This window comes from Cyprinodon tularosa, unplaced genomic scaffold, assembly GCF_016077235.1.
Source record: "Cyprinodon tularosa strain WSP-4 unplaced genomic scaffold, ASM1607723v1 ctg98, whole genome shotgun sequence".
NCBI lineage: Eukaryota > Metazoa > Chordata > Actinopteri > Cyprinodontiformes > Cyprinodontidae > Cyprinodon > Cyprinodon tularosa.
This window is the reverse complement of record NW_024039762.1, coordinates 2,082,446-2,108,374: the sequence shown is the minus strand read 5'-3', so window position 1 is coordinate 2,108,374 and position 25,929 is coordinate 2,082,446. Positions and strand designations below refer to the sequence as shown.

Sequence of the window (25,929 nt, the reverse complement as noted above, 5' to 3'; positions counted from 1 at the left end):
GAAATCCAGTTATTGTTACAAAGGTAAAAGAGATTCTGGTTCATCTTTAGAGCTGCAGATTTGAAGCTTTAATAGAGAAAACAATACAGCTTTTATTTTTCACCATTTTTGTCAACATAGTTTTCATTCTCTAAGGTGGGACTTGAGAACCACAGGGCTAGGCTTTTATCAATCCTGGATTTACCTCTCATGAAGTCATTGTTTTCGTTGATTTTGCAGAACTTTGTCTGAATGCATTTTTTTGTGTGTATGTATGTGTATACATACATATATATACATATATATATATATATATATATATATATATATGTATGTATGTATATTAATATATATATATATATATATATATATATATATATATATATATATATATATATATATATATATATATATATATATATATATATATATATATATATATACACAATATTTAATATTCTTTGAAGTTGATGTTCTTGTGTGTTAAATGAAAAAAACAATCACATCTCAGTGAAGTTTAGAGACACCAGTTGACCTTGCAGTCAAGCTTTTGGACAATGGGAGGAAGCAATGTTCCCCACAGAAAACCCACTAAGAGAACATGCAAACTCCATGCAGGTCCTATCAGGCCCAGGATACACATGACACACATTATATATATATATATATATATATATATATATATATATATATATATATATATATATATATATATATATATATATATATATATATATATATATATATATATATATATATATATATATAGGCTATATATATATATATATATATATAGCTATATATATATATATATATATATATATATATATATATATATATATATATATATATATATATATATATATATATATATATATATATATAGGGCCTATATATATATATAAAACTGGGTTAAATATGCTTCAACTATATGCACAGCAGCATAAAAAATGTGGCCCTTACAATTCTCACCTACAACAGGTCAGACAAGGTTTCCATCAATTTCCAGACCTTTTTCAGAATAACCAGGAGGTTAAATTCATTTGAATGGGTTTCAATACTAAAATGAACCGTGCCCTCTCAGAGGTTATATCAACATTGTCTCACATAACCTGGACAATCATTAACTATGGCTTAAGATAGAAAGCTGAAATTCTCAACAGTATTCCTTTTAATAAAAAAAAACTCATTAAGAGCATATGTGTTTTTTCTATCTTACAATGCATTATTTCTTTTGCAATATGTCTTTTAAATCAAATATCTTCTCTTAAACCCTGATTAATACTAATTTACATGTGTTTTACTTCCAAGTGTCTCTGTGTGTTGAAATCTAAACAGTGCACACCCATTGACTCTCAGCTCTTTTGCAAATCAACGTCTGGGACAAGTTATACCATTTCTAGATTAAATGTTTCACACAGCCAGTAGATTTAAAATAGATGAATAGGTACTGCTGCCTTTACTTGGAGTTGGGGAACATAGCTACAGGTGAAGGCAGCAAACCCACAGGGCCAAAGAAGGCATTATTATTCTGTGTTGACATTAAGGGCGTGAAATTAACTGAATGAGTAGGCTTATTCTTAGTAGATTATCTCAGGAATTCATTGCACAATAGGCTGCACGTTACTATTCCCACTTTCAAAAGTTTAATTAAACTATATTTCAATTCTGGGTAATTTAATGTCTTTGAAAAGGAATCTATTTGTTTTCATTTGTGCTTATTTTAACATATTGTATAAAAAAATAAGATTCCAATCTGACCTCTGACACGAAGTTTAAAGAAAAACAGGTGGATGTAGAAACTTCCTTGACTTCCCTGAATGCCTCACGCCTCGAAGGAGTGGCCGCCGCACCTGTCCGACCTGTTCGGGGGATACATGAGTCCAGAGGAATTTCTCCCCCTTCTCCCGTCTTTTGTTCAGCTGCGTTTTTTTTTTTTTTTTTTTTTCCCTCTGAGGGAGAGTGGACAGAGAGAGTCAGAGGAGTGGAGAGGGACGCAGATAGAAGATGTCGTCGGAACCAGCACCAAACCCCGACGCCACCTCCTTCCCAACGCCAACTATCTCCTTACCTTTGGGACTGGGGGTGCTGAGGACATACTCTGGAGCGCTTGTCTCTTTGGAAATAGTAAGTGTCATTTTGCAGTAAGTGGTTTTATACGAACAAATAGTCAGCCAGTGTGGGTTAAGTTGTTATTTCTTTAAAAATTAATGTTTAACCTCTGATAAGAGTCCATGCTTAACACACTGTTTTTATTTCTAATGCATGGATTGGTGTAAACTAAAAAAAAACTAAGCCTGTCTGTGATTGCCTTAAATAAAACATGCTGCTTTGAAAATAAATCTGGCATGCAGTTTATTGTTATTGCACTATGGCCACATTTTGCATTGTCATTAGCCTTATCTCATTCTATTTATGAGGAATACTGTGGCAGGGCCATACATGTTCCTGCAATAAAGCACATTTTCCCCTGCAAGGTGACCTCTGCAATATAAGTAACTTCTAATCTGCTGGATAATTTGACTATTATCTGGAAACTGCTCTGCTGCTGGGGCCATTTATAGGCCTCTGGATGGAAACTGGCATTCAAATGCTGACTTTAAGCTTTTATCCAAAGTTGCACCTTGCTGTTAGAGTAGTAGCGACCCATCTAATTTGTTGGGCAGTAGCTTCTTGTCATGAGACATAAAGCATCAGCTATTAATGCTTTGCATTGAAGTAAGACTAGTTGTCAGATTTGTGAACTTTCTTAAATGCCGTATGCTGCTTTGTTGTCTAAAAATCCACAACTGCAAGCATTGTGAAGGGATTTTCAATATTGTTCCACGGTATAAAAGTTAATATGATTTACATAGTTGAAATAAACAAGCTCACCATAATTGTACTTAGAGTATTTTTCCAGCAGCTTTGCACATCCAGAGAATGAAACTACATTCTCTTCTTTATAAAACCACTCAAACTAATTTGAGTGTAAAACATCTTTGCCAATCAGTGCTCAAATCTCCCCATAGATTCTAAAATGGAAGCGGATCTGGACTTTAACTGGGCCAATCTGAATGAGTTTTGATTTAAATAGTTCAGTTATAGCTCAGAATATATTGTCCTTGAGGAAGATAATCAGCCTTAGCATCAAATGTTTGTAACAGGTTTTTCTTCTTTCTTCTTTCCCATCAATTCTGACCAGCTTTCTTGTCCAACATAAAGAAAAACCACTGCATTGCACTGGCTTTCATATAAGTAAAAGACATTTAGATTTAAACAGAAAACTAAACTGTGACTGATTTTTATGTTCGTATCTTTCCTTCTGAGCAGCCTTTCAGTCCACATAAAGCAGACATGTTAAGCTCTAAGCCCACTGACTACATCCAGTTTGTGACTCAGTGATATTCACCCTATTAGATCATTACAAATGTCTAATTATCCAGTAGTAGATTCTAAAGTTCTGACACCAGTTACAATACATGTCCCTGAATGCACCACAACAACTACCTGTGACTCAGCTCAAAGGTAAACATGGATCCGGGTGAAGCTTTTCCTCCACCCAGGCATTTGAATGGTTAAAACATTTTAATCAGGGAATGGCAAACTAATTATTCAGTGTAACTGTTTGACATGCAACACCACATGGATAGTTTTATAATTAGATGTCCCTTATACATCTAATGATGGTCTTCAATTTAACCCAGATATAAAAAAACAGCTAACGACTTAAAATAGCCACATTATGCTAATCTAGGCTTTCCCAAGATATTTAGACGTATTGGAGTCTCAGTCTTTTTGTTTTTTCTACGAAAAAAAATCATTTAGTAAATCATAACTAACTTGTTACAGGAAAATAATTGGTTAAGATATTCTCCAACTTGTGTATACATTTAGATATGATTTGAGATTTTATTTACAGGGTAATATTTGATAAGGTTTTAGATGAAGTATTTCCTCTTCACCAGATTTTGGAAAGGAAAAGAGCTGGTTTTGGCATAAAAGATGGTAATGTCCTTAAAATGAAACATGAAACTGATTCTGAGAAGATATTGGTACATATATTTTCCTGCAGGCTCAATTACTTCACAATTTTGATGAAACAATTTACTCTTACTTGTGTACATGTGGTAAAATTACATTTTAATACTCTATCCCTTTTGTTTGACTTGTGTAGAAAGATTGCTGCCTTGTGCGTAAATATCTGTCCAGCATCTCCTTTTACATCCGACACAATCATGTGAAAAACTTTCATCATCAACTATTGCTGGTTTTTGGATATGTTGAAAGCATAAGATTCTCAAGTGTGAGATCCCAGAGCTTCTCAAAAGTTTGCACAATTACCCAATGAAAAAATGTATCTCCTGCTAAGCTATGCACACCCTGCCCTGTCTGCGATGATAAAGATGTACTTACCTTGGCCTATCAAGTGCTTTTGGCATTCCAGGCTTCTTTCTAAGTTATTTGACCAAGTATTGACCACAGGGAAGTAATATTGTTTGGACATTTAACTTTACATTCATAAAGCAAACTGGACTGGATTTGGACCAAAATATATAGATATATGGACAAGACTGTTTATGCTCCTCGTTAAATGCAATAAAATAACCCACAACAGTCACAGAAATCACTTTAATATGACAAAATGAATAAAAATTCTGAGAAAATTATCAATTGAACTTTGGAAATTGCCTTTCAACCAGAATGATTTTTTAAAAAGTAAACTCATGAAACAGGCCTCAACAAAAACTATGGCACCGCTTGAAAAAGCTGAAAATATTGTGTATAAAGGAAATTGTTAAATCAAGTTGTGTCCACTGATTAACATCTAAGTGTCTACATTCTTGTAATCAGTCAACTGGCTTATTAATAGGGCTACAGGTAGTCACTGTGCAGTTCTGTGACATGGACCAGATGGAGCAAAGGAAAGCGTTGTCTCAGAAAGCAAGGAAATAAATTGATAGACAAGCGTGTTAATGGTAAAGAATATATGAGCATCCCTAAACAGCTTGACATTCCAGTGAGTATAGATGCAAATATTATTCAGAAATATAAGATCCATGGGACTGTTGCCAAACTCCCTGGATGTGGCCACTGCAGAAATACTGATGATAAATGAAATAGACAGATAATATGACTTGTGACAAAACAGCCAGGAAAAAAACTTCTAAAGAGATTGAAAGTGAACTTCAAGCACATGGAAAATCACTGTCAGGTCCCACTATCAGTCGTTCTTTGAGCCAAAGTGGACTCAATGAGAGACGACCAAGGAGGACACAATTGTTGGAAATAAACCATACAGAAATCAGACTGGAATTTGTCAAAACACATGTTGACAATCAACAAAGCTTCTGGGAGAATGTCCTAATGACAGATGAGGCTTAATTGAACTTTTTGACAAGGCACATTAGCTCTATGTTCACAGACAGAAAAATTAAACGCATAAAGAAAAGAAGCCTGTCCCTGCTGTGAAACATGGAGGAGGCTCTGTTATGCTCTGGGGCTGCTTTGACACAGGGTGTCAGATGGTAAAATACATCTGGAGCAAATGTTAAAGACTATCAAAGGATTCTAAAGAGAAATGTGTTGCTTAGTGTCAGAAAGCTTGGTCTTAGTCACAGGTCATGGATCTTTCAACAGGATAATTTTTTAGTTTTTATGGCACTAGTGGCTCGTTTTTCTGACAGTAGGCTGACAGGAAAGGGGGTATGAGAGAAGAGGAGAGACACGCGGCAAAGGACCACAGGCTGGATTCAAACTCAGGTCGGCCGCATTGAGCACTAAGGACTTCGTACATGGGTCATGGCACTAACCACTGCGCCAACTGCACGCCCAAATGAAACTTTGTGACATGAACACCTAAGATTCCGCTCATTAGATGGGAATCTCTATTTCCAGTCTGTGTAGACCAGGGGTGCTCAATTCCGGTCCTCAAGAGCTACCTGTAACTTTTAGATGCATCTCTTCTCTAGCACACCTGAATCTAAAACCTCAATCCCCTCATTTAGTTCAGCGGAGGCGTGGTAACGAGCCACTCATTTGATTCAGGTGTGATAAAAATGGTTGCATCAAAAAGTTGCAGGATAGTAGCTCTCGCGGACTGGACTTCAGCACCCCTGTTCTAGACTGAAGAATTATTTTCTTTCCAGTGGCCCTGATAACATTTATTAAATGCCTCATTAATGCTCTATGCATTCACCTCTGCTGAAAAAGAGTTTAAAAAAAACACCAGTTGGTGGTCGTTTAAACTTTAGCCAATATATGAAATATTGGTTATAGTTTTAAATCAAGTTATACTGTAAAATTAACTTTTTAAGATAAATGTCACTATCTGTTGGTAAGTTTAGTCTCTTCAAAAGATGACTGTTGGGAGTTCAGAGAAACACTGCTTGAAATGAGTAACTGAGAGGAAAACTAAACATGAATGTACATTTTTATATCAGTCTATTATACTTTCTTAGGACTGCAGTTTTTACATAATAATAATGATAATAACAATAATGCAATAATGAAAATATAAAAATATTATAATAGAATAATACATAAAAAGCCAATAGGAGTAGTTTTTGTGAATATTAGTAGAAGTAGTAGTACTAACAAGCCTGTATTATTTGTAGTATTGGTGCTAGAAGTAGTAGCAGTAATATAGTGTATAATAATGGAAAGAAGTAAGAGTAGTTTTTATCATGATTCTTATTCTATGCAGTAGGAGTAGTAGTAGAAGCAGTTGTTCTTGTATTTGTATTAACTGCTTTTGCTTTTTCTTGGGCTGGTATTTACATTTATTTCATAATGTAGTATAGTAAGACCAAAACACATCTTGTTTGTATTTCTCACCGCAACAGGATCGATATATACTTTTTATTTCATATTTATTCACTTCAGGTGGAAGATTTTATTTCATATTTATTTAGGTTTGTTTTTTTTTTTTTTTTTTTTTTTTCTGGGGGGTCTCCAAAAAACATTTCACTTAGGGCACCAGTTTGGTCAGGGGCAACACTGGCCCTGACCTATTGAGCATCTTAGAAAGAGGCTGAAACCTGAAACAACTGGAGCAAGTTCCTCATGAGGAGTGGGCCAAAATACCTGCTGAGAGGAACAGAATTTCACTGATGGCTAGAAAAATTGTTTGATCGCAGTGATCGATTTAAAAGGTTGGGCAACAAAACCCCTTTTTTTTTTTTTTAGGCCTTTTACTTTAGTTTATTTCTCTTGAAGCATTGTTAAAAAAAATTGTATCTGACTTTTATTTGTTCATTGTCATAAAATTTGTCTTTATCATCTTTCTCAGATTCAAATTATTTCTGTGACCATTGTGGGTTTTCTTTCTTTAAACGAGGGGTGCAAACAATTTTGTCCATCTGTGTTCATCAAAATTTAAAGATTAGGTATAAATGCATTTGAATACTGTACTTCCCACCCTTTCATTTACTCACTGTACAATTAGGGATGAATGAAAAGCTTTGATTCTCAAAATGGCATATGTGCTGAGATAAGAAACGGTTTTCTATAAGATCAGTTGCCAGGGCAGTGCCAAGTCATCAAACCTAAATAAACGTACCACTTTTGTTGAACTTTTCTCACCATATTTATTCCTGTTCCCAGTTATTCGGAGGTCTGGTATGGATCTTGGTGGCATCCTCCAATGTGCCCGTCCCTTTGCTCCAAGGCTGGGTGATGTTTGTTTCCATCACCACCTTCCTTCTGTCCTCTTGCTACCTCACTTTGCTCATCACCAGATTGGCTGACCGCATCAACACGAACTGGAACTTTGTGGTAAGCTGCCAATTTAACAAAAATAGTTTTAAATGGGATATATAAGTAAAACACGACAGTTTAGGGTATCCGTTAGTGTGTCTACCTCCTCAGCTGTACGTCATGCATCGCTGGACTTCTTGAACTAACTGAGAACTTTAGACAGATATTCTAAAACAGCGATTTTTGCTACTTACCTCTAAATATTATCATGTTATATTTCTTGTAACCAGCTCTTTTTTGATTCAAGAGCCTTCTTTTTATCCAAGAGATCCAGTGTGAAAGGGTAGAATAAGTGCTTATAAAAAAATACAATATTAGAAAAGTAGCCATCACAACATTTTAAAACCTGGTTAACTAGTGTTAAAGAGGTTTTATGTACTGAGGTTAGAGGAAACTTTGTGATGTGGTGTTCAGTGTTTAAATTTGGAAACCAACACAAGCAAAAAAACACAAGAAATGATTTCAATAATTAACAATGTTAATTAGAAACAGGGTAAATGCAATGAAAAAAGAACATTTAAACTGACTTTCTTGATAAATAAATGAGTTAGGGTTTACTTTATAAAGTAATCGAGAAATATTTCTACTGGTTTTATGTACCGGGTAGGTCTTTTTTCCCCCTTTATTTGGCTACAGACAGCTTACGTTGCTTAAGAATAAGTAAATTAGTTGTGGTTGAATATATTGCACACTGCTGTAATTCAAACCTAATTGATATTTTCAGTTATCCTTGTCAATTTTTATAAAGTCTTTCCCTGAAAAGTTGAATTTGTGATTTTTTTGCATTATAAATGCTACATAAGGCTTAGCATAGCCTTTTATAGTAGCCTCCCAGATAAAGTCACCAGGTTGGCTGCACAATCCAAATAGAAAATATTTTTAACAAAAATACATGATATATTTTTAAAGTGACAAAGTGTAGAGCTCTCTCTGCATTATATTGATGTTGTGACCTCACATTTTTGGTTCAAGTCTGGACCCTCAGACAGAGCTAGCCTTTGCTCCTGCTCCATGCTCTGCTCCAGGGAGTAGCCGGGAGTGTAGGGTTGTTTGTTTTCAGCCGAACAATGAGTGACATGGATGGTGAGCTCACACTGAAACACAACAAAGGGCTCCTTCTTGTCCATCCGGGCTCACAGTAGTCCGAAACAAACTCTCATTAACCCTCCTCCCTTTCAGACACACCCTCCCTCTCTTTTATCTCTTCCAGGCATCCTTGTTCTTTATGTTTTCTTGATTTTGGTTTTTATGATTTTATGGTTTGTGTTTTTTTTGTCTTTTACTTGCAAATTAAATCAAACAGGCTGTATCTTTGGGGGGAGATGGAAGATCCCTAAACTATGGTTTAGCAGATTTCCATTTAGAATTGAACACTGATAATCAATTAATTGGTTTATGTCTGAAATATATGTCTTAAATATTTTGTTCTATTTGTTTCAAATATCCTTTTGTTCTTCTCCTCAGGATTTGTTTTACCACTTTTTAGCTTTGCTCTTCTACTTTTCTGCGTTTGTGTTGGAGGCGGCAACGACGGCAGCGAATGGAGGAGCTCACGTCAACTCGCTACCAAACAGCACCGAGTCCGTCCTGTGTATAACCTACCCCCGGGGCAACATTTTCACTGTGATGACTTACACACAGTACAGCATTAACGTGACAGCTACGGTCAGTTGTTTTTAGGAGGAATATGTTATAAAGAAATTAACATTTTCATCCGAGGTTTTCCAGTTTAAATAAGGAGCAGATTTCTACTAAAATGAGGCTTCATTAAAACAGTGAAGGGGAAAAAAAGCAGATTCTTGCTAAGTTGACAGTTTTGCAATGTTTAGTGTTTCTACGATTTATAGCATCATGTAAAAAGATTTTCACAAAATTTATAATTTGTTAAAACTGTTTCTTTTTGGGTAGGTTTTATTTTTATGGGAAACAAAAAAAAATAAAAGATCTGTGTTGATGACAAAAGTAACCATGTGCAGCCAAAATGCACTCCTGTTGCTAAATTATTTCCGCTTCTGCAGGTACGGGGACAAAGACACGGCCTGTTGGTATTTTATAAACTGCATTTTAAATGTGTGACCTGTGTTTTGTTTAGATAATGTTACTAATCCTGAGTAAGGAGAAACAAAATTGTCAGTTTTCTTCATGCCAGAATCAGTTTAACAGAGAATTTCATATTATTACTGTAACGCTTTTTTTTTTTTTTTTTTTACAGTACATCAATAACCAAGTAATAACATGGTAATAACATAGGAAGCAACTATAGTACTTGGTATTAAGCAAAACTTTTGGGTTTTCACCCCAAGATTAAGGTATATGATTTCAAAATAATAAACTGCACGTAATTATTACAAATGTATGTGACCATGTAAAATTGTAATTACCATTAGGTTACCACATAACATTTTCTATTATTGACCACCCACCACCTACAAATATAAAACTGAGCTCAAGATGTACTGATAAATAAGAGTTCAGTTAAGAAAAATGGCTTGCTGTCTTCTAGGTTTGGTTTTCTGTTATATAGCAAGTAATAAATGAATATGAGTTACCTGGTAATAGCGGTTTGAAATCTAAGATGTCTGACTTTACCTTTTCCGCTTAAAATTTGAAGCACAGCACTAAGTAAAATTCTTGTTACCTAGTAATATAGTGTAACTTGCTATGTTATTACCATGTTATTACATGTTATTAATGTACTGTAAAAGAAAGCGTTACCATTATTACTAATGTTATTTAGGTACAGTGGTGGGACAATGTGTTTTCCCCAATTCTGATTTCTTTTTGCTTTTCCATGGTTGTCCCACCTGAGTATTTCAGAACATGGAACAAATTTAGATAATAAAATGCAGCTTTTAAAATGTTAAAGTTTTTTTTTATATTTAAGAGAAAAAAAGTCAAACCAACATGGCTGTGTTAAAAAAAGAACACACATATATATATATATATATATATATATATATATATATATATATATATATATATATATATATATATTGACTTTACTTCCCCCTAAACCTAATACTGGTAGGGCAGCCCTTACCAGCAACTGATGCAGTCAAGTGTTTGCGAGAAGCTATAATGAGTCTTTTACAGCTCTTTAAGTAATGTTTGCAGAAAAGCTATTAATCATCTTGACTGGAATTTTTTTTTTTTGTCATTTTCTTCCAGCATTAAATGCCTTTTTAAGGTCATATCGCAGCATCTCACCTCTATAGTATTCAGGATATGACTTTGAGGTTTAAGAATTAATTTGTTTTTCTTGAAGTTGTTCAGAGATAGACTTGCCGGTGTGGTTTTAAATAATTACAGACAGCAGAGTTAATGTTTTAACAAAGCGAGTCTCTTGGGTCCTGAAGCAGCAGATGGACCCCACACCATCAGACTACCCCCAACGCATTTTACGGTTGCTATAATGATGTTTTTTCCTGAATGCAGTGTGACATTCACACCAGGTGTAAAGTGTAACACACCTTCCTAAAAGTTTTACTTTTGTCACATCAGCCCACTGAGTTTCCCGAATGTCTTGGAGATTATCAGCATGTGTTTTGGAAAATGCAGACAAGCTTCAATGTTGTTGTTGCTCAGCAATGGTTTTGGTCTTGGAACTCTGCCTTGTCCAGTCTCATCCTAATGGTGGAGGCATGAACTCTGACCCTAACTGTGGCGAGAGACCTGCAGCTCTTTGGATGTTGTTTAGTTTTGACCTCTTGGATAAGTCGCTGCAATCCCCTTTTTTCCCTTGATAATAAAGACCTTCATTTAAAAGCTGCCTTTTTGTATATATGATGTTTACATATATTCTGAAACATCACTGTATATTCTATAAAATATCGGGGGGGGTTTTATATGCTTTTGTGGGCTTACTTTATTTTTCCCTTTTTTTTCCAGATATTTGCATTTTTTGTGACTCTCTGCTATGGTTGCAGTATGGTTATGGGATTCAGGAGATGGATGAAGTAACCAGGACGACGAACATAAAGTAACATCCTAACAACAGCATGACTGTCTTATACAAATCAATGTTATTCTTCCGGTGAAGTACACACTGTTATTACTCCAACGTGATGCTTTTGTCACATAGCAAACCCCACACAGCAATCATACTTTTTTGTTATTTAAAAATGTCTCCTATACACCAAATGGATCCGTTTTTGTTAAGTTCAGTCAAATGTTCCTCAGCGGGAACCCACTGGAAATTAGAAAGAGACCAGAGATGGCTTTATACTGTAAAGCTATTATTTTTAGACTTTTGACTAATTTTGCAAAATGAAATGCATATTTTACTCCTTACTAATAAAAAAAAAACAACGATCTATTGCTTTGAAAAACTTGGTCTTAGCTGCGTTTCTTGATGTTTAAATGTATCTGATACTACTATATGTTGCTTTAAGGACTGTCAGATATTCTCATCTAATATGGGAATAACAGCTTTTCCAGTATTATAACAGACACATTAAATTCAAATTTGGCATGCACTGAATGTTATGATTGAAGTCCTTGCTTTAGTTGATCTTTGGATCTGTTGATTTCACTTTAAATGTAATCATATAATCCTGTCATCAATTAAACAGAAGATAGAAAATTTCATAAATTTTCAAACGTCTTCATTTAGGTGGATCTTTTATCTGCATAAGTTTTGGAAAGCATTTTATTAGTGTTTTATATTGAACTGTTGTATTATTTAACTGTGTTAATCTAACTGATTTTAAATGTCACAGTGTATGATCTCATTTATTGTGCACTTTTTGTTTGTATTAGACAAATTATTTAATAGATTTTTAGTTCGAAAGTTTGTCTTGACTCCTGCTACTTTTGAAAACTGAAATGAATTCATGAACTAAAATAAACAGATGTGTGTTTTATTACAGTGTGTATTTTATGTGTCATTACATAGAGCTACCAACAGAAATAAGTGTTCTTTTCTCACAAGCTTGAGAAATGCATGTGAAAAATGTTAGCCAATGAAATATGTGCATTTTGTGGATTTACATAACTTTTCTTCGATTTATTTGGAGGATAGAAAGCACTGACGTGAGCTTTATTTAGGACTGACCTGGACTGATATTTTCTATTGGTAGTATAAGGCAACTTGTATTACCTGTTACTGTTATAGCTTGTAGTTTATCCAGACTTTTTTTAATTTATCTTGAGTACACTTTCAAAAGTAATATCAAAAAAATTTGAAGGATATTTTCTAATTATTTTATTTCAATTCTCAGCATCATATGTAAAATTAAACAAAGCTGCAAGTAGTTCAAAAAAGGGCTTCTGTGTCATATATTGCAAAAAGGTAAAGTCACATGAGTCAAATGTTTTTAAACTTTCTAACTAACTGAAAAATTAAAATATTACAGATTTTTCAAGAACTAGCTGTTAATTCAAGATTATGCTACTTCAATACAATATTTAAATCATGGTAGATCACCGGGGATTCTAATCACATGTTTAGTATGCTTAATGTGGCACATGGTGCTTGCAGAGCTTCAGACTGAAAAAACTACCAGAAAAGTTAAACTATAAAAAATGTTTTGATAATTGGGAATAAAGTACTTACATGTTTTGTATGGTAGAGTTTGCAAATACTTTTACATCTCAGTATGGCACATTTATTCAATATCCTACCAAAAACGTCATCAGGTATTGTTAGTTTTACAGTCAGATAATAGCTTTTGCATTTTTGTTCTTCTTAGGTACTGCCTAAAGTTAGAAAAAAGTTTTTTTTTTTTTTTTTTTTAGATGTTTCTTCATATTTTCATTATCTCATTTTAACAAGGTTATTTAGAGTTCTGAGACTATATTAGATGTGTGGTTTGATCTTGAAGAACAGATACAAAAGATTTCTAAAATAAGTAAGAAAAGTTTAGTAGTTTTCATATTTGCAGTGCTCAAACCAAAAGCAAAAAAATCTTATCAGACTGCAGTTACTATTTAGGCCACTAGGTGTCCTCATTTATCTACAGAGGAGCTTTCAAGTTATTAACTCAAGTTTCTATCCGTTTTTAACAACTTTTCTTCAACAAACATTTTTAATGTTATTGAATTAAATGAAGTAACGTAAACTAGTTTGTTTACGCATTTAAAGCGTTTTCTTCGGATTTTGCCTACTGGATGTATGCGAATGATTATTCCATTCACAGGTGACAAACCGGACGCACATTCGTAGACTTTCACAATAAGACGTAGACATCCGAAGAACTTCAATAAAACAAGCAAATTGCGTTTATATTTATGATTGATTAAAAACTTACTTCTAAGCATTTATTTTGATATCTGAATCGTTGTAAAGCAGGAACTTAGGAAACCTAGTAACATATTTAGTGAGCTTTTATTTTTACGATCACCATTCGGATGTAGCTTGACATTAACGAAGCTAGCTTAAATCTTTCTTAATGTTGTCCTCTCGTTCAGTTTTTGGAGCGTAGAGAGAGTGAAGAGGGTAGGTACTTGCTTACCTGTTGGGATACCGAGTATCACTACCATATTTTTGGATTAGCTTGATTCTCACTATATTCCCGGTCCAGCCATGGATATAAACGAGGCGTCGTGGAGGGAAAGCTGGTCTTTAAATCTCTTTTTTCTTCCCAAAGGCTTCTTTTGATTTTAAGCGCTGCCCCATAGCAGGACTGGACGGTGTTTTTAACACACCTGACTGCTATAAAAGAGCGTATTTCTCAGTTTTCTTGCAGCCGACTATTTTAATTGCTCGTTCGAGTTTTGTTATTTACACTTTTTTTGGGGGGAGGTGGGGAAGTTTTGGCTCCCTTGGACAGCGGAGGCGTTTGGAGAAGTCAGGACTGACCACTGGAGCTGGTCCTGAAAAATGGAGGCTGTTATCGAGAAGGAATGTAGCGCTCTTGGAGGACTCTTCCAGACAGTCATTGGAGACATGAAAGTAAGTAAAAAAAAAAAAAAACTTTAAGTAGCTGAAAACCTCTTAACTAAATATTTAGTGGTATAAACTCAACTAAAATAGACACACATGTTTGGGGGGGTTGGAGCTTTTTTAGATCTATACCAAATCAAAACTTTCTATTGTAGCAGACTGTGCTCCTTTTTTGATCCAGGCTGAAATAAATGTGGCTCCATCATTTCCTTCCACTCTGGACAGTCAGAATTAGGGCATTTAATTTCTGTAAAAGCACTACACATCATTTCCTCAACCCCCCAGCTGCTATATGTGTCTGAAGGCATGCTGGAATTTAGCTATCAGGGTAGAAAATGACCCAGGAGATAGAGAGACTGACAAATCAGCCAATAGGTATGCTGGAGTGAAGGAGTTTTATTTTTATGAATTTGGACTGAGGTCTTCAGCACCTCTGCATGCCCATTTCCCTCTCTGTTACTTACTACAACTGACTTGTAGCATGCTGCCAGACTCATTTTTTTCCCATCATTTATGTTATGGTACAGCTGATATAGGATTGTACTCAGGAAGCAAAAAATACACATGTTGTATCTTATATTTACTTGGCTAGAAAAATGTTTGTGCACTCTGAACTTTTTCATTTTTTGTGCAATTTTATGGGATTCATGTGATGAACTGAAATGAAGTTCTGCATTTGAAAAAAAAAATAGGCATCTATTTGTGTAGAACCAAGTGACTTTTCAAGTCAACTAATTAGTAAATCGAATCTTGCTGTGTTTCATTTAATTTCAGTATAAAAACATATTTCAAACTCTGAGGTTTGTTTGAGCAAGTCAACTAACAGCATTATAAAGGCCAGGGTTCACATTGCATATGTCATCAGCTAATAAAACAGACTTAGATTTTATTTTGTCATTTTGTATACAGAAATGTAAAAAAAAAGAGTAAGCAAAAATAGATTTTTTTAAAGTTCAGCCTTGATAAGGTTAGCAGCAGTGATAAAAAAACAAAACACATTGTGATGGAAAAACAGTTAAAAATTAAAATGAAAAAAAGAATAACAGTATCTACGCTTTGAGCACTGTTTAATCCATCATGTGAATATGAAAAGACAGACTGAAGAAGTGACCTCATAATGGTCGGACGTGACTATACGTGAAACTTTGTGCCTGTTATACCGATTTGCTGTTCGATTGAAATGAATGAGAATCAGAGAATCTCAGCAATGTAACATAGTGGTGGCAGTGTCATGCCGGGGAGATTTTTTTTTCCTCCTGGAAAGTGTGTCTAACCTGAAAAGGAGTTTGATGGAGCTGAATAGAGTCAATCCTAGAAGAAAGCCTTTTTGAGACTATTATGGCAAACAGAGGTACAGTAGGAAAATGGTTTGGTTACTTTACTTTTCAAGACCGCGTTGAAGAAAAAACCCATGCACCATACTATTTTATAAAGTCACAAGATACACTATATTGCCAAAAGTATTTGCTCACCCATCCAAATTATTGGAATCAGGTGTTCCAATCACTTCCATGGCCACAGGTGTATAAATTCAAGCACCTAGGCATGCAGACTGTTTTTACAAACATTTGTGAAAGAATGGGTCGCTCTCAGGAGCTCAGGGAATTCCAGCGTGGAACTGTGATAGGATGCCACCTGTGCAACAAATCCAGTCGTGAAATTTCCTCGCTCCTAAATATTCCACAGTCAACTGTCAGCTGTATTATAAGAAAATGGAAGTGTTTGGGAACGACAGCAACTCAGCCACGAAGTGGTAGGCCACGTAAACTGACGGAGCGGGGTCAGCGGATGCTGAAGCGCATAGTGCGAAGAGGTCGCCAACTTTCTGCAGAGTCAATCACTACAGACCTCCAAACTTCATGTGGCCTTCAGATTAGCTCAAGAACAGTGCGCAGAGAGCTTCATGGAATGGGTTTCCATGGTAGAGCAGCTGCATCCAAGCCATACATCACCAAGTGCAATGCAAAGCGTCGGATGCGGTGTTGTAAAGCATGCCGCCACTGGACTCTAGAGCAGTGGAGACGCGTTCTCTGGAGTGACGAATCGCGCTTCTCCATCTGGCAATCTGATGGACGGGTCTGGGTTTGGCGGTTGCCAGGAGAACGGTACTTGTCTGACTGCATTGTGCCAAGTGTAAAGTTTGGTGAAGGGGGGATTATGGTGTGGGGTTGTTTTTCAGGAGCTGGGCTTGGCCCCTTAGTTCCAAGGAAAGGAACTCTGAATGCTTCAGCATACCAAGACATTTTGGACAATTCCATGCTCCCAACTTTGTGGGAACAGTTTGGAGCTGGCCCCTTCCTCTTCCAACATGACTGTGCACCAGTGCACAAAGCAAGGTCCATAAAGACATGGATGACAGAGTCTGGTGTGGATGAACTTGACTGGCCTGCACAGAGTCCTGACCTCAACCCGATAGAACACCTTTGGGATGAATTAGAGCGGAGACTGAGAGCCAGGCCTTCTCGTCCAACATCAGTGTGCGACCTCACAAATGCGCTTCTGGAAGAATGGTCAAAAATTCCCATAAACACACTCCTAAACCTTGTGGACAGCCTTCCCAGAAGAGTTGAAGCTGTTCTAGCTGCAAAGGGTGGACCGACGTCATATTGAACCCTATGGATTAGGAACGGGATGTCACTTAAGCTCATATGTGAGTCAAGGCAGGTGAGCAAATACTTTTGGCAATATAGTGTATATGACTTAACCTGTCAAGTCTCTCTAACTGCATTTCTAATGGTTGCTAGATCCTCAGTGCCTCCAGGGAACATAGTTCAGTGGTAACTCCTAGTAGCTCAGGTAAATATGCGAATAAGGGTTGTAAATTTAAATTCATACAAGCCAGCACAAAGAAAGAAATAAAGAACAAGAAGGAAGATAAACATTTAAGGCTGAAAACACAACCATTTATTGCTATTTTTATAGCATAAATCTAACGTCCAAACTCCAGAACATAAAGCTGCCTCTTAAGTGGGGTGACATTATAGTTGGTGGCCAGAGCAGTTCTTAGAGGGAGGCTGTCAACAAATGGAGGAGTGTAGGAAGCCAAAGGTGAAGCTAATAAGGGAATATATTAAAAGGATGCTTGAAATGAGTAAAGTGAAGGATCTAGAGTCCCACAGAGTGAGAAACAGACCAGAAGCTGTGGTGGTGATGTAACACATAAAGAAATTTGGGGATTTCAACTTAATTGTTGGGTGTTATGTTCGACAGTACAACATGACATTCCTCAAGCTCCTGACACTAGTGCCACAACAGTGACAAAAATGCACATATTCTTTAGGCATCTTTCCCTCCTTTTTTACAGTTCTGTTAGTGTGCTCTGTCTCATTCCTTTGGCTTTGCTTTCTGCAGCTGTTTTAGTGCAAAGCTCTTCGACTACTATTAGCTCAGAAATTTTTTTGGGGGGGAGAAAAAAGATCAGTGTCCCATCTGGAACCAGACTCATTATACCATAGCATTAGTGCACTCATTGTGTTGGATTCTCTCCAAAGGAGGCCTATGACCCATTTTGCAGCCTAACACGCAAGGAGGACATGATGGTAATCTTTATTCACCATTAAATCTTGAGTAAATCTGACTTTAATTGAACTAAATAAAGCATAGTTTTTGGGAAACAATTTGAGGTAGTATAATATTAGATTTTAGTCTGTTTTTGTGAACAATTAACATTTTGAAATCATGAAACAATCAGGTATAATTGCAAGTAAAACATACCGTGATAAGTGACTTAACAGGGCTGCATTTATAAGCAATCTCACTCCTGTTCAGGTGAGTTCAGGCAGCAGGATTGGGCTGTAGGTTTTGAGCTGCTGGGTTCATAATCGTGAGAAGAAAAAAAAAATTTCTGATGGTGAAATTGCATCATGCTGTTTTTTTTATTTTTTTATCTCTTGCTCCCACAGAGCAGCTGCCCTATCTGGGAAGATTTTATCACCAAAGCTGGAAAACTGCAGTCGCAGCTCAGGTGAGTGCGTGACTATGTGCACATGTGGTGTTTTTCTGTTTGTTCCAGTCTATAACAAAAAAAAAATAAAAAACGAAACACATTTTAAATTTAAGCATCATTTTTTTTCTTCATTGGTCTTCTATTTCAAGTTTAATTATGCAGTTTCCTCTTTTATTATTTTAGTCAGTGGATCATTTTGGCCTGCATTGTTCTTTTAAAGTTGTCACAATAGTAGAAGCATAATGTTGAGATTTCTGGAGGCGTTTTTGATCTGTAAAATTAAAAAGAAAATATTACACAGTACTTACACAGAAATGATATCTATTACCTTTCGAAAAAGCTGGGATGAACGGTAGGAAGGTTTGAAGTGGTTTAATTTGTAATTTTAACGTTTCCACCAATATATCCTCATGCTGTGGCACAATGCTACAGTGATATGAGCTGATAATGAAGTAATGCCAGAAGCTGAATACTGCTTGTACTATGACCAATTTTTTGTTTTTTTTTGTTTTGGGGAAATAATATTTAAAGTTAAACTAAATGTTCAAAGGATCACATTCGCATCAATTGAACAAACTTTTTTTTTCAACTGTAAACCCAATTTTGCAACTGAATCTGTACTTGATAAAAATGTTTTACCAAAGCCGTGTAGCTTTATAATAACAATATTACATCTAATCTGTTTCTCAACATTTTTAGTTGTAATTATTTCTAATCCCCCCCCTTTAAATAGAAGTTGTTTTACTTCAGTAATCTTTCAATATTTGTCCATTTATACACCATCTACCATAATCGGTCCAAGTCATGGCAGACAGCAGCTCTTCTAGTTGGATTTAAGTGGCCACGTGTCAGAGGACAAACAACTTGTGACAGTCGGGATAAAAGATTTTTGTCCAACAAGTACGGCAAATACAGGCTTCCTGTGGTCTAAATTATTCTTTGATTAACTGTACATGGCATTTCCCCACCGGTTAAGGTGTCCTAATGCTGATTCTTACTGACGGTTCTTTAAAGATTCAGTGACATAATAATAATCTGCTGAGTCTGCTTCTGTTTTCCTCTCGGTTCTGGTTGATTATTGTTGAAATGTTATTCAAGACTCGCCTCCATTCATGGGTTACATTTCTGACCCTTCTTTCTGAGAATGTCTCGGTATTTGTTAGCTGGCTGCTAATGACTCGATGCTTGAAACTAAAATGCTAACCTTGGTCATCAGGTGAGTGTTGAACAAACAAACGTCTTTACATCCCCTCCTAGCTGGTTGCTAGCTGCGTTCGTCTGGTCACTATGGCTGCTTGTTGTGTCATAAGGGTTCACATGTGTTTTGCAGCCCTGAAACTTTCCAAAAGAATTCATGCAGGGACTGTATACAAATGTGAAACGCTATTAAACTGCAAAAAATGTAAATCTAAGTAAATATCTCTTAAATTAAGTGCATTTTTTCTTGAATTGAGCAGGTGAGACACTTTGCCATTGGAATAAGACAATTTAAATTAAAAAAAAAAGATAAAACAACTGCAGTCTATTTCAAGTGCATAATCTCTAATGACCTTATTTTAAGGGTAAAAATTAACATTCCATTGGCAGATCATCTTATTTTGGCACCCAAATTAAGGGTAAATACACTTATTTTAAATTTGTTTTACTACTTTTCAGAACGTTTTTGCAGTGTAGTTCTACATGGAACTTAATTTTTTTTCTATGGATCCAATGTCCAGTGAGCTGAAGGGTAAACTATTGCAGCTCTCAACTCCTCACTGCTGATACTTGTTGACCAGCAAGTGGCTCAACCCCAAAACAAGAGAATCCTAACTTCGTAACTTAAAATGCTAAAAACAAAATATTGTAATTTATTTTAGGAATGCACCCCTACACCAAAAAAAAAAAATGCTTCTTTAAAAAGCACTACAAACCATTGCAGTTCAGAGCGCCGTACATTCTCCCAGAACCGCTCAATGAGTGCTTTCAGAAATGTTGGCTTCCTGCTTTACACTGAAGTTCATTCAGTGAAATATACTACAATACTCTGTAGTATATTTAGACTAGGCTTTTCCAGGTGAAGTAAGGCACAGGAACCCCACCCCCAAACAGAGCAGCGGTTGTGATATTAGGCTCTATAAAGACGTAGCTTTGTTTTTCTGGGTCGACCGGTGTCAAATCCTTTCTGTCCATTTTTAGACCAGTGAGCCTTTACACTCTAGAGTTTTGCACCTCTGTAATCTGTTTGCTCTATTTTGGTCATCTAACAGTAAAACACAAACACACCCCTTCTTCTCATCTTGGTCAGGAGATGTTACCAGCTAGCAGTGGTACAAGCACATGTCGCTGGGTGTAATGCAGCTAAAGGCAGTCTACTCTGTAATTTAGCCCCTCTGCTCACCCTCACAAAGCGGCCAGGATATCGGCCAATTACAGTGTAGGAGCTGTTTGGTGGGGTTTTATTTTCTTTAAAAACACATGCTCTGATATTAGGCAATTTCTCTGTAAATTTGTTCGCAGTTAGTTTTTCTTTTTCAGTGGATGCATTCATATCAGAGCTGTGCTTAAAGTAACAAATTTTTGACAATATGAGGGGATATTTAAAGTTTCTTATGATGTTTCATTTACAATGCTTTAAACTACTTATGCTATGTTTTGAAAAGGTTCACCAAACACAACCTCTTTCTATGAGTTTCATTTGAGTCACATTGTAGTTTCAGCTTCTCTAAGAATAGATGGCAGCAGCAGAGCTGAATGTATCATTGTCGTAAAGAGCACTCTGCTGTGCCGTGGCGTTCCCTACTGGGACTTCATATTGGCCCGGCCAAGGCCCTGTGGAATAGATTTGTTAAAGTCGTTTGTCTTGACTTATAGCATGGGTGTGTGCAGATTTTAAAACCAGTGGTAGCAGTCAAATCCTTGTTGGAGTACGGCTCAAAGCTTAAGCTCTTATAGTGCATACAGTGGCTTAGAAAAACATTCACACCCCTTAGGCTGTTTCATATTTATTTCACGTAGTAACCACAAACGTCAAGATATTTTTGGGAGGGGGTTTATTTCATGAATTATCTGTACTTAACCAATACCTTTACCTTTTTCCTCAAATACCCCTTAAAACTTTATAGATAAACCAATTGTTGGCAGAAGCCTAATATTCAATCTGTGTTTTTTAAATTACAGTTACTATATGAACAACTTTTCTGTGAAAGCTTCACAGGTTTGTTATGAAACATTAATGAAACTGATGTCCCAAAAACACACCAGACATAGATGGGATATTAAGCAGTATTTTAGGTCTTGTCACATGGTGGTAACATCATGTTGTAGGAAGGTTTTTTCTTGTGCAGGAGAAGGGAATCTGCTCAGATTTGATGGAAGTATAATGGTGCTAAATACAGGATAATTTGGGAAGAGCATTAGGCCTCAGTGAGCTTTAGTTTAGTTGCAAACAAAAACAATCAGATATTTGTTGAAGTGTAAAAGCTTGTAGAGATATACATTTTTTAATTACTGCAATCAATGAGTAACAAGTACTATTACAGCTGGACTGAATACATACGAGTTTGTTTTTGTACCATAATCTTTTACAGCCAGTGGTGCTTATCACACTGATCCATTTTTAGGCAATTAATTAATAAGTGATGGATGTAATTTGGTTCCAAGCTTAAAAATATGATACACAGATCATTGAGTTCATGTATTAAATAAGTGGAGGCAGATATCAGAGGTTGTTATGGCGCCCGTACCGGGCTTTAAATAGAAAGGCATCTGCGTATGCTTGTGCGTATGTTTCTTTTTCCATATGCAGGGCACACCCATGGATCTTCTGGTCAGCTCTCCCACAAAACACTGCTTGTAAACCGATTCAGAATTACTTTTCTGAATGAGAAAGGTATTTAAAGCTGATTCATACCAATACGGAGGATTGTTGGAGCTTATCCACTTTCTAGCCTCCCTGTGACAATCTGGGGAAGGTTCTCCAATTGAACGCAGAAATCTGAATGTAATGTTGATGGAAAATCCCAACTTGTTTATGGAGGTTTTACAGTTGGCACATGGAATATCAAGTGTTTGCAAATTACCCATTTGAACTGTGTTTGTAAACAAACTCAGCAAAGATTCAAAAGACAGTTGCGTTACTTTACGTGGTATGCATCACGTACAAGTGGCCGGATCTCTGTAGGTCTGTGATTATAGGTCACATACGCACACTTGTGCACATTAAGCTTCTTTCCTCTTCATACCTGCTGTGGTCATAATCCTTTATTGCAAAGAATGCAGCTAGTAGCCAACTAGCCTTCTAAAAACACCTTCAGGTAATTGTAAAGACAAAGAAATAATCCTGAAACAGTTGATCACTGATTCATTTGAATAACCAGACATGGGTCTTTCTTCAGCCCCCTTGATTTTCAGTATTATTTTTTCTGGATAAATATTAGTGAGATGATTGAAAGTTGGTTGTGTGGACATGACTTTTTCAATCCTGGAACACAACAGGTTTGATCCCACACTGGTTTCTCCATTGACCTGGAAGTGAGGCAAACTCGGCGTAATTACAGAGACATTCTTCACTCAGCAGGGCACATTCAATCTGTCATTAAAAATGTGTAACGCAGTGTATATTGTTCAGCTGTGAAAATATCAGTCTTGATGTTTACAGTTGAATCATTACAGAGATATCAAATGCATATACATATATATGTTTACACTAATTCCTGCTGTTGGCAGAAATCCAAACATATGTCATGAAAACGGCTATGAATTTGAAACCTAAGAGACACAAAATTAGCAGACAGACAAACCCCTTTAATGCTAAAATGCCAATTTTTTTTATAAGAAAATCAATGGAATTAACAATCATATATACATACATATATCTTCTTCAGAAATTAATATCTGTCATTAATTTTCTAGAGTTCAGCTCCCAAATATCTCCGACTTAATTTGTAACTCTAAGTCCTTCACCTGCCTGCTTGACCCAATCCCAATAACTCTGGTCAAATCCTGCCTCCAGGCTTCGCTCCTCACCATAACTGTCATTATTAACTCCTCTCTTACCTCTGGAATACTTCCCTCCTTCTTTAAAACCGCAGTAATCACTCCTACACTAAAAATAACTGGGTTTGATCAGAACCAATACAATAGCCTCCAGCCCTTTTCCAACTTGCCTTTAATTTCTTAAATGCAAGAAAAAGCAATTGCATCACAAATTCCCTCCCATCCAACGTATAATAACCTATATGAACAATTCCAGTCCGGTTTCCGCCCTGGCCAGAGTACTAAAACTACCCTCCTAAAAATCACAAATGACCTCCTAATGGCAGCCAACTCTGGTCTCATTTCTATTCTTATCCTACTGGAACTAAGTGCAGCTTTCTGTACAGTTTTTCACTCCATTATTCTCAATAGACTGTCTTCAATTGGAGTCACTCACAGACCCCTCCACTGGTTCTGTTCCTACCTCTCTGGCCATACTTAGTCCGTCCAAATTAATTCCTTCTACTTAGATCCATCCTCTGTCACATCCGGGGTGCCTCAGGGCTCTGTCCTAAGGCACCTACTTTTTATCATCTATATTCTACTACTTGGTAATATCTCTCAGAAATTCTGTATCCATTTCCATTGTTATGCGGATGAAATCCAGCTCTGTTTATCTAGTAAGCTTAACTCCAAATGCTTTCCCGCATTCCTCACGTCCTGCCTTGTTGAAATCAAAGCCTAGTTCACCGCTAACTTCCTGAAGCTCAATTGCAACCAAACCGAGATCCTCCTGGTAGGAACTAAATAGGTTTAATCCAAGATAGACAGTTTCTCTCTTACAAATGGTAGTTCCACTGTCTCTCCCTCTCTTCAGGTCAACAGTCTGAGCGTCATCCTTGATATCATTCTGTCGTTCACCTCCCAGATACTTCACATTACCCGTTGTGCCTATTTTCACCAACGAAACATTCACTTCAACAAGTCTGTTCGGGTCCTTAGCCTTGTCACCTCCCGCATCGTTTACTGCAACTCTCTTCCTCAATAATCTTTTCATAAGCTTCAGTTGGTCCAAAGTTCAGCGGCTCATTCAATTACCAAAACCCCCTCATTCCATCACATCACCCCAGTCCTAAAGGAGCTTCACTGGCTTCCTATCAGCTTCAGAATCCAGTTCAAGATCCTCCTATTTGCTTTCAAGGTCTTCTAGCCTGCTCCCCATACCTCTCAGATCTTCTTCAGATTGCTACCTCCTCCCATACCCTTAGATCTTCCTCTTCCATCCACCTTGCTGAGCCTCTTACCCATCTCGTCATCAGAGGGAGAAAAGATTTCTCCCGCTATGCCCCTAAACCTGATATGTGTGATATTGACACTTTATCTCTGTTTATTTCAAAGCTAAAAACTCATCTTTTCAAGTCTGCATACCTCTACTGAGTGCCTTCACTTTTTTATTATAATGTATATTGTATGATGTTGTGTTTTTGTTTTTTTGTTTTTCTACAATGTCCTTGGGTGTCCTGAAAGACACTTTAAATACAATGTATTCCTGTTATTAAACACTTTGTTTGCAGCACAGTGGTCTGGGACATCTTTGACTCTTTGGTTTCATGCATTACAACTGCTCATCCTTATAGGTGGAACCATGAATTCTGCCTTTTAACAGAAAATCTTCAGAGCTTCCCTGGTTATCAGTTTGTGACTTCGGAGGCTGCCCCTGAATGGCTAGAAACAAAACCCAAATGAAAGTCTTAAGAGTCGTCAGGACATATTATGTGAATAAAATTTGGACCAAATCTCTGTCATGTTTAGGCCATGCACAACAGTCCAATCTGATAGTTGGATTCTTTACAAAAAGATCCAGTCCAAGTCAGTTTATAGGCAATACTAGGGCTGTGAATCTTTGGGATTCCCACGATTAGATTTAGAATCGATTCTTGGGTACATAATTCGTTTTTTTTTTTCAGATTCTTTTAAATCCAAACGATTCGATTCAGAAACGATTAATTTACGATTCAAAATGATTCTCAGGATCTATTCCAGTCTGCTGGCATGAAAGAAGAGTACATTTATAAAGAATTTCTAATTGTAAATGTTTTATTTACCTATTGCAATAATGTAAACACCAAAAGGTAAATTCTAAGAATAACTCTGGGTGATGTCTTTCGAATTGAGAACGGGGATTTGAAGTACTCCCGAAATACTTAACTTTACAGTTGCAATCTCTGCAAATCGCATGAGTCATGTCAAGCCCTTTCTTACCCAGGCCGGGTTGAAGTTAAAATCCAAAGTGTTTCCAAATGGTTGCTTTTAAAGACCGCAGAGGTGGTTGAATTTCTTTTTCTTCGTCCTCCATACTTTAGCGGCAACAAACACAGTTGCTCACACAACACTACACACCACTCTGTAGCCTGCTAGGCTAACGCTT

General features: G+C 36.4%; 2 protein-coding genes across 2 annotated transcripts in view; both read left to right on the top strand.

Annotated features, from left to right (window-relative positions):
- Window positions 1-1,862: 1,862 nt before the first annotated feature.
- On the top strand, window positions 1,863-12,578 carry mal2 (mal, T cell differentiation protein 2). Its single transcript, XM_038275771.1, has 4 exons — window positions 1,863-2,106; window positions 7,564-7,734; window positions 9,181-9,381; window positions 11,605-12,578. The coding sequence occupies exons 1-4, from the start codon at window positions 1,987-1,989 to the stop codon at window positions 11,674-11,676; spliced, it is 564 nt and encodes a 187-aa protein (XP_038131699.1). The 5' UTR covers window positions 1,863-1,986; the 3' UTR covers window positions 11,677-12,578.
- Window positions 12,579-14,107: 1,529 nt separating this feature from the next.
- LOC119777084 (protein MTSS 1-like) overlaps window positions 14,108-25,929 on the top strand; it is a 56,857-nt gene continuing 45,035 nt past the window's right edge. The window contains exons 1-2 of the mRNA XM_038275863.1: window positions 14,108-14,608; window positions 18,502-18,563. Coding sequence (XP_038131791.1) covers window positions 14,537-14,608; window positions 18,502-18,563 — 134 coding nt within the window. The 5' untranslated portion in view covers window positions 14,108-14,536. The remainder of the gene's footprint in view (window positions 14,609-18,501; window positions 18,564-25,929) is intronic.

What these genes read in the sequence shown, in the direction of transcription:
- mal2 (XM_038275771.1), top strand. Translation starts at nt 1,987, where the DNA reads ATGTCGTCGGAACCAGCACCAAACCCCGACGCCACCTCCTTCCCAACG. An exon ending in CGCTTGTCTCTTTGGAAATA is followed by an intron (nt 2,107 to 7,563) that starts GTAAGTGTCATT and finishes TCCTGTTCCCAG; the next exon opens with TTATTCGGAGGTCTGGTATG. An exon ending in GCATTAACGTGACAGCTACG is followed by an intron (nt 9,382 to 11,604) that starts GTCAGTTGTTTT and finishes TTTTTTTTCCAG; the next exon opens with ATATTTGCATTTTTTGTGAC.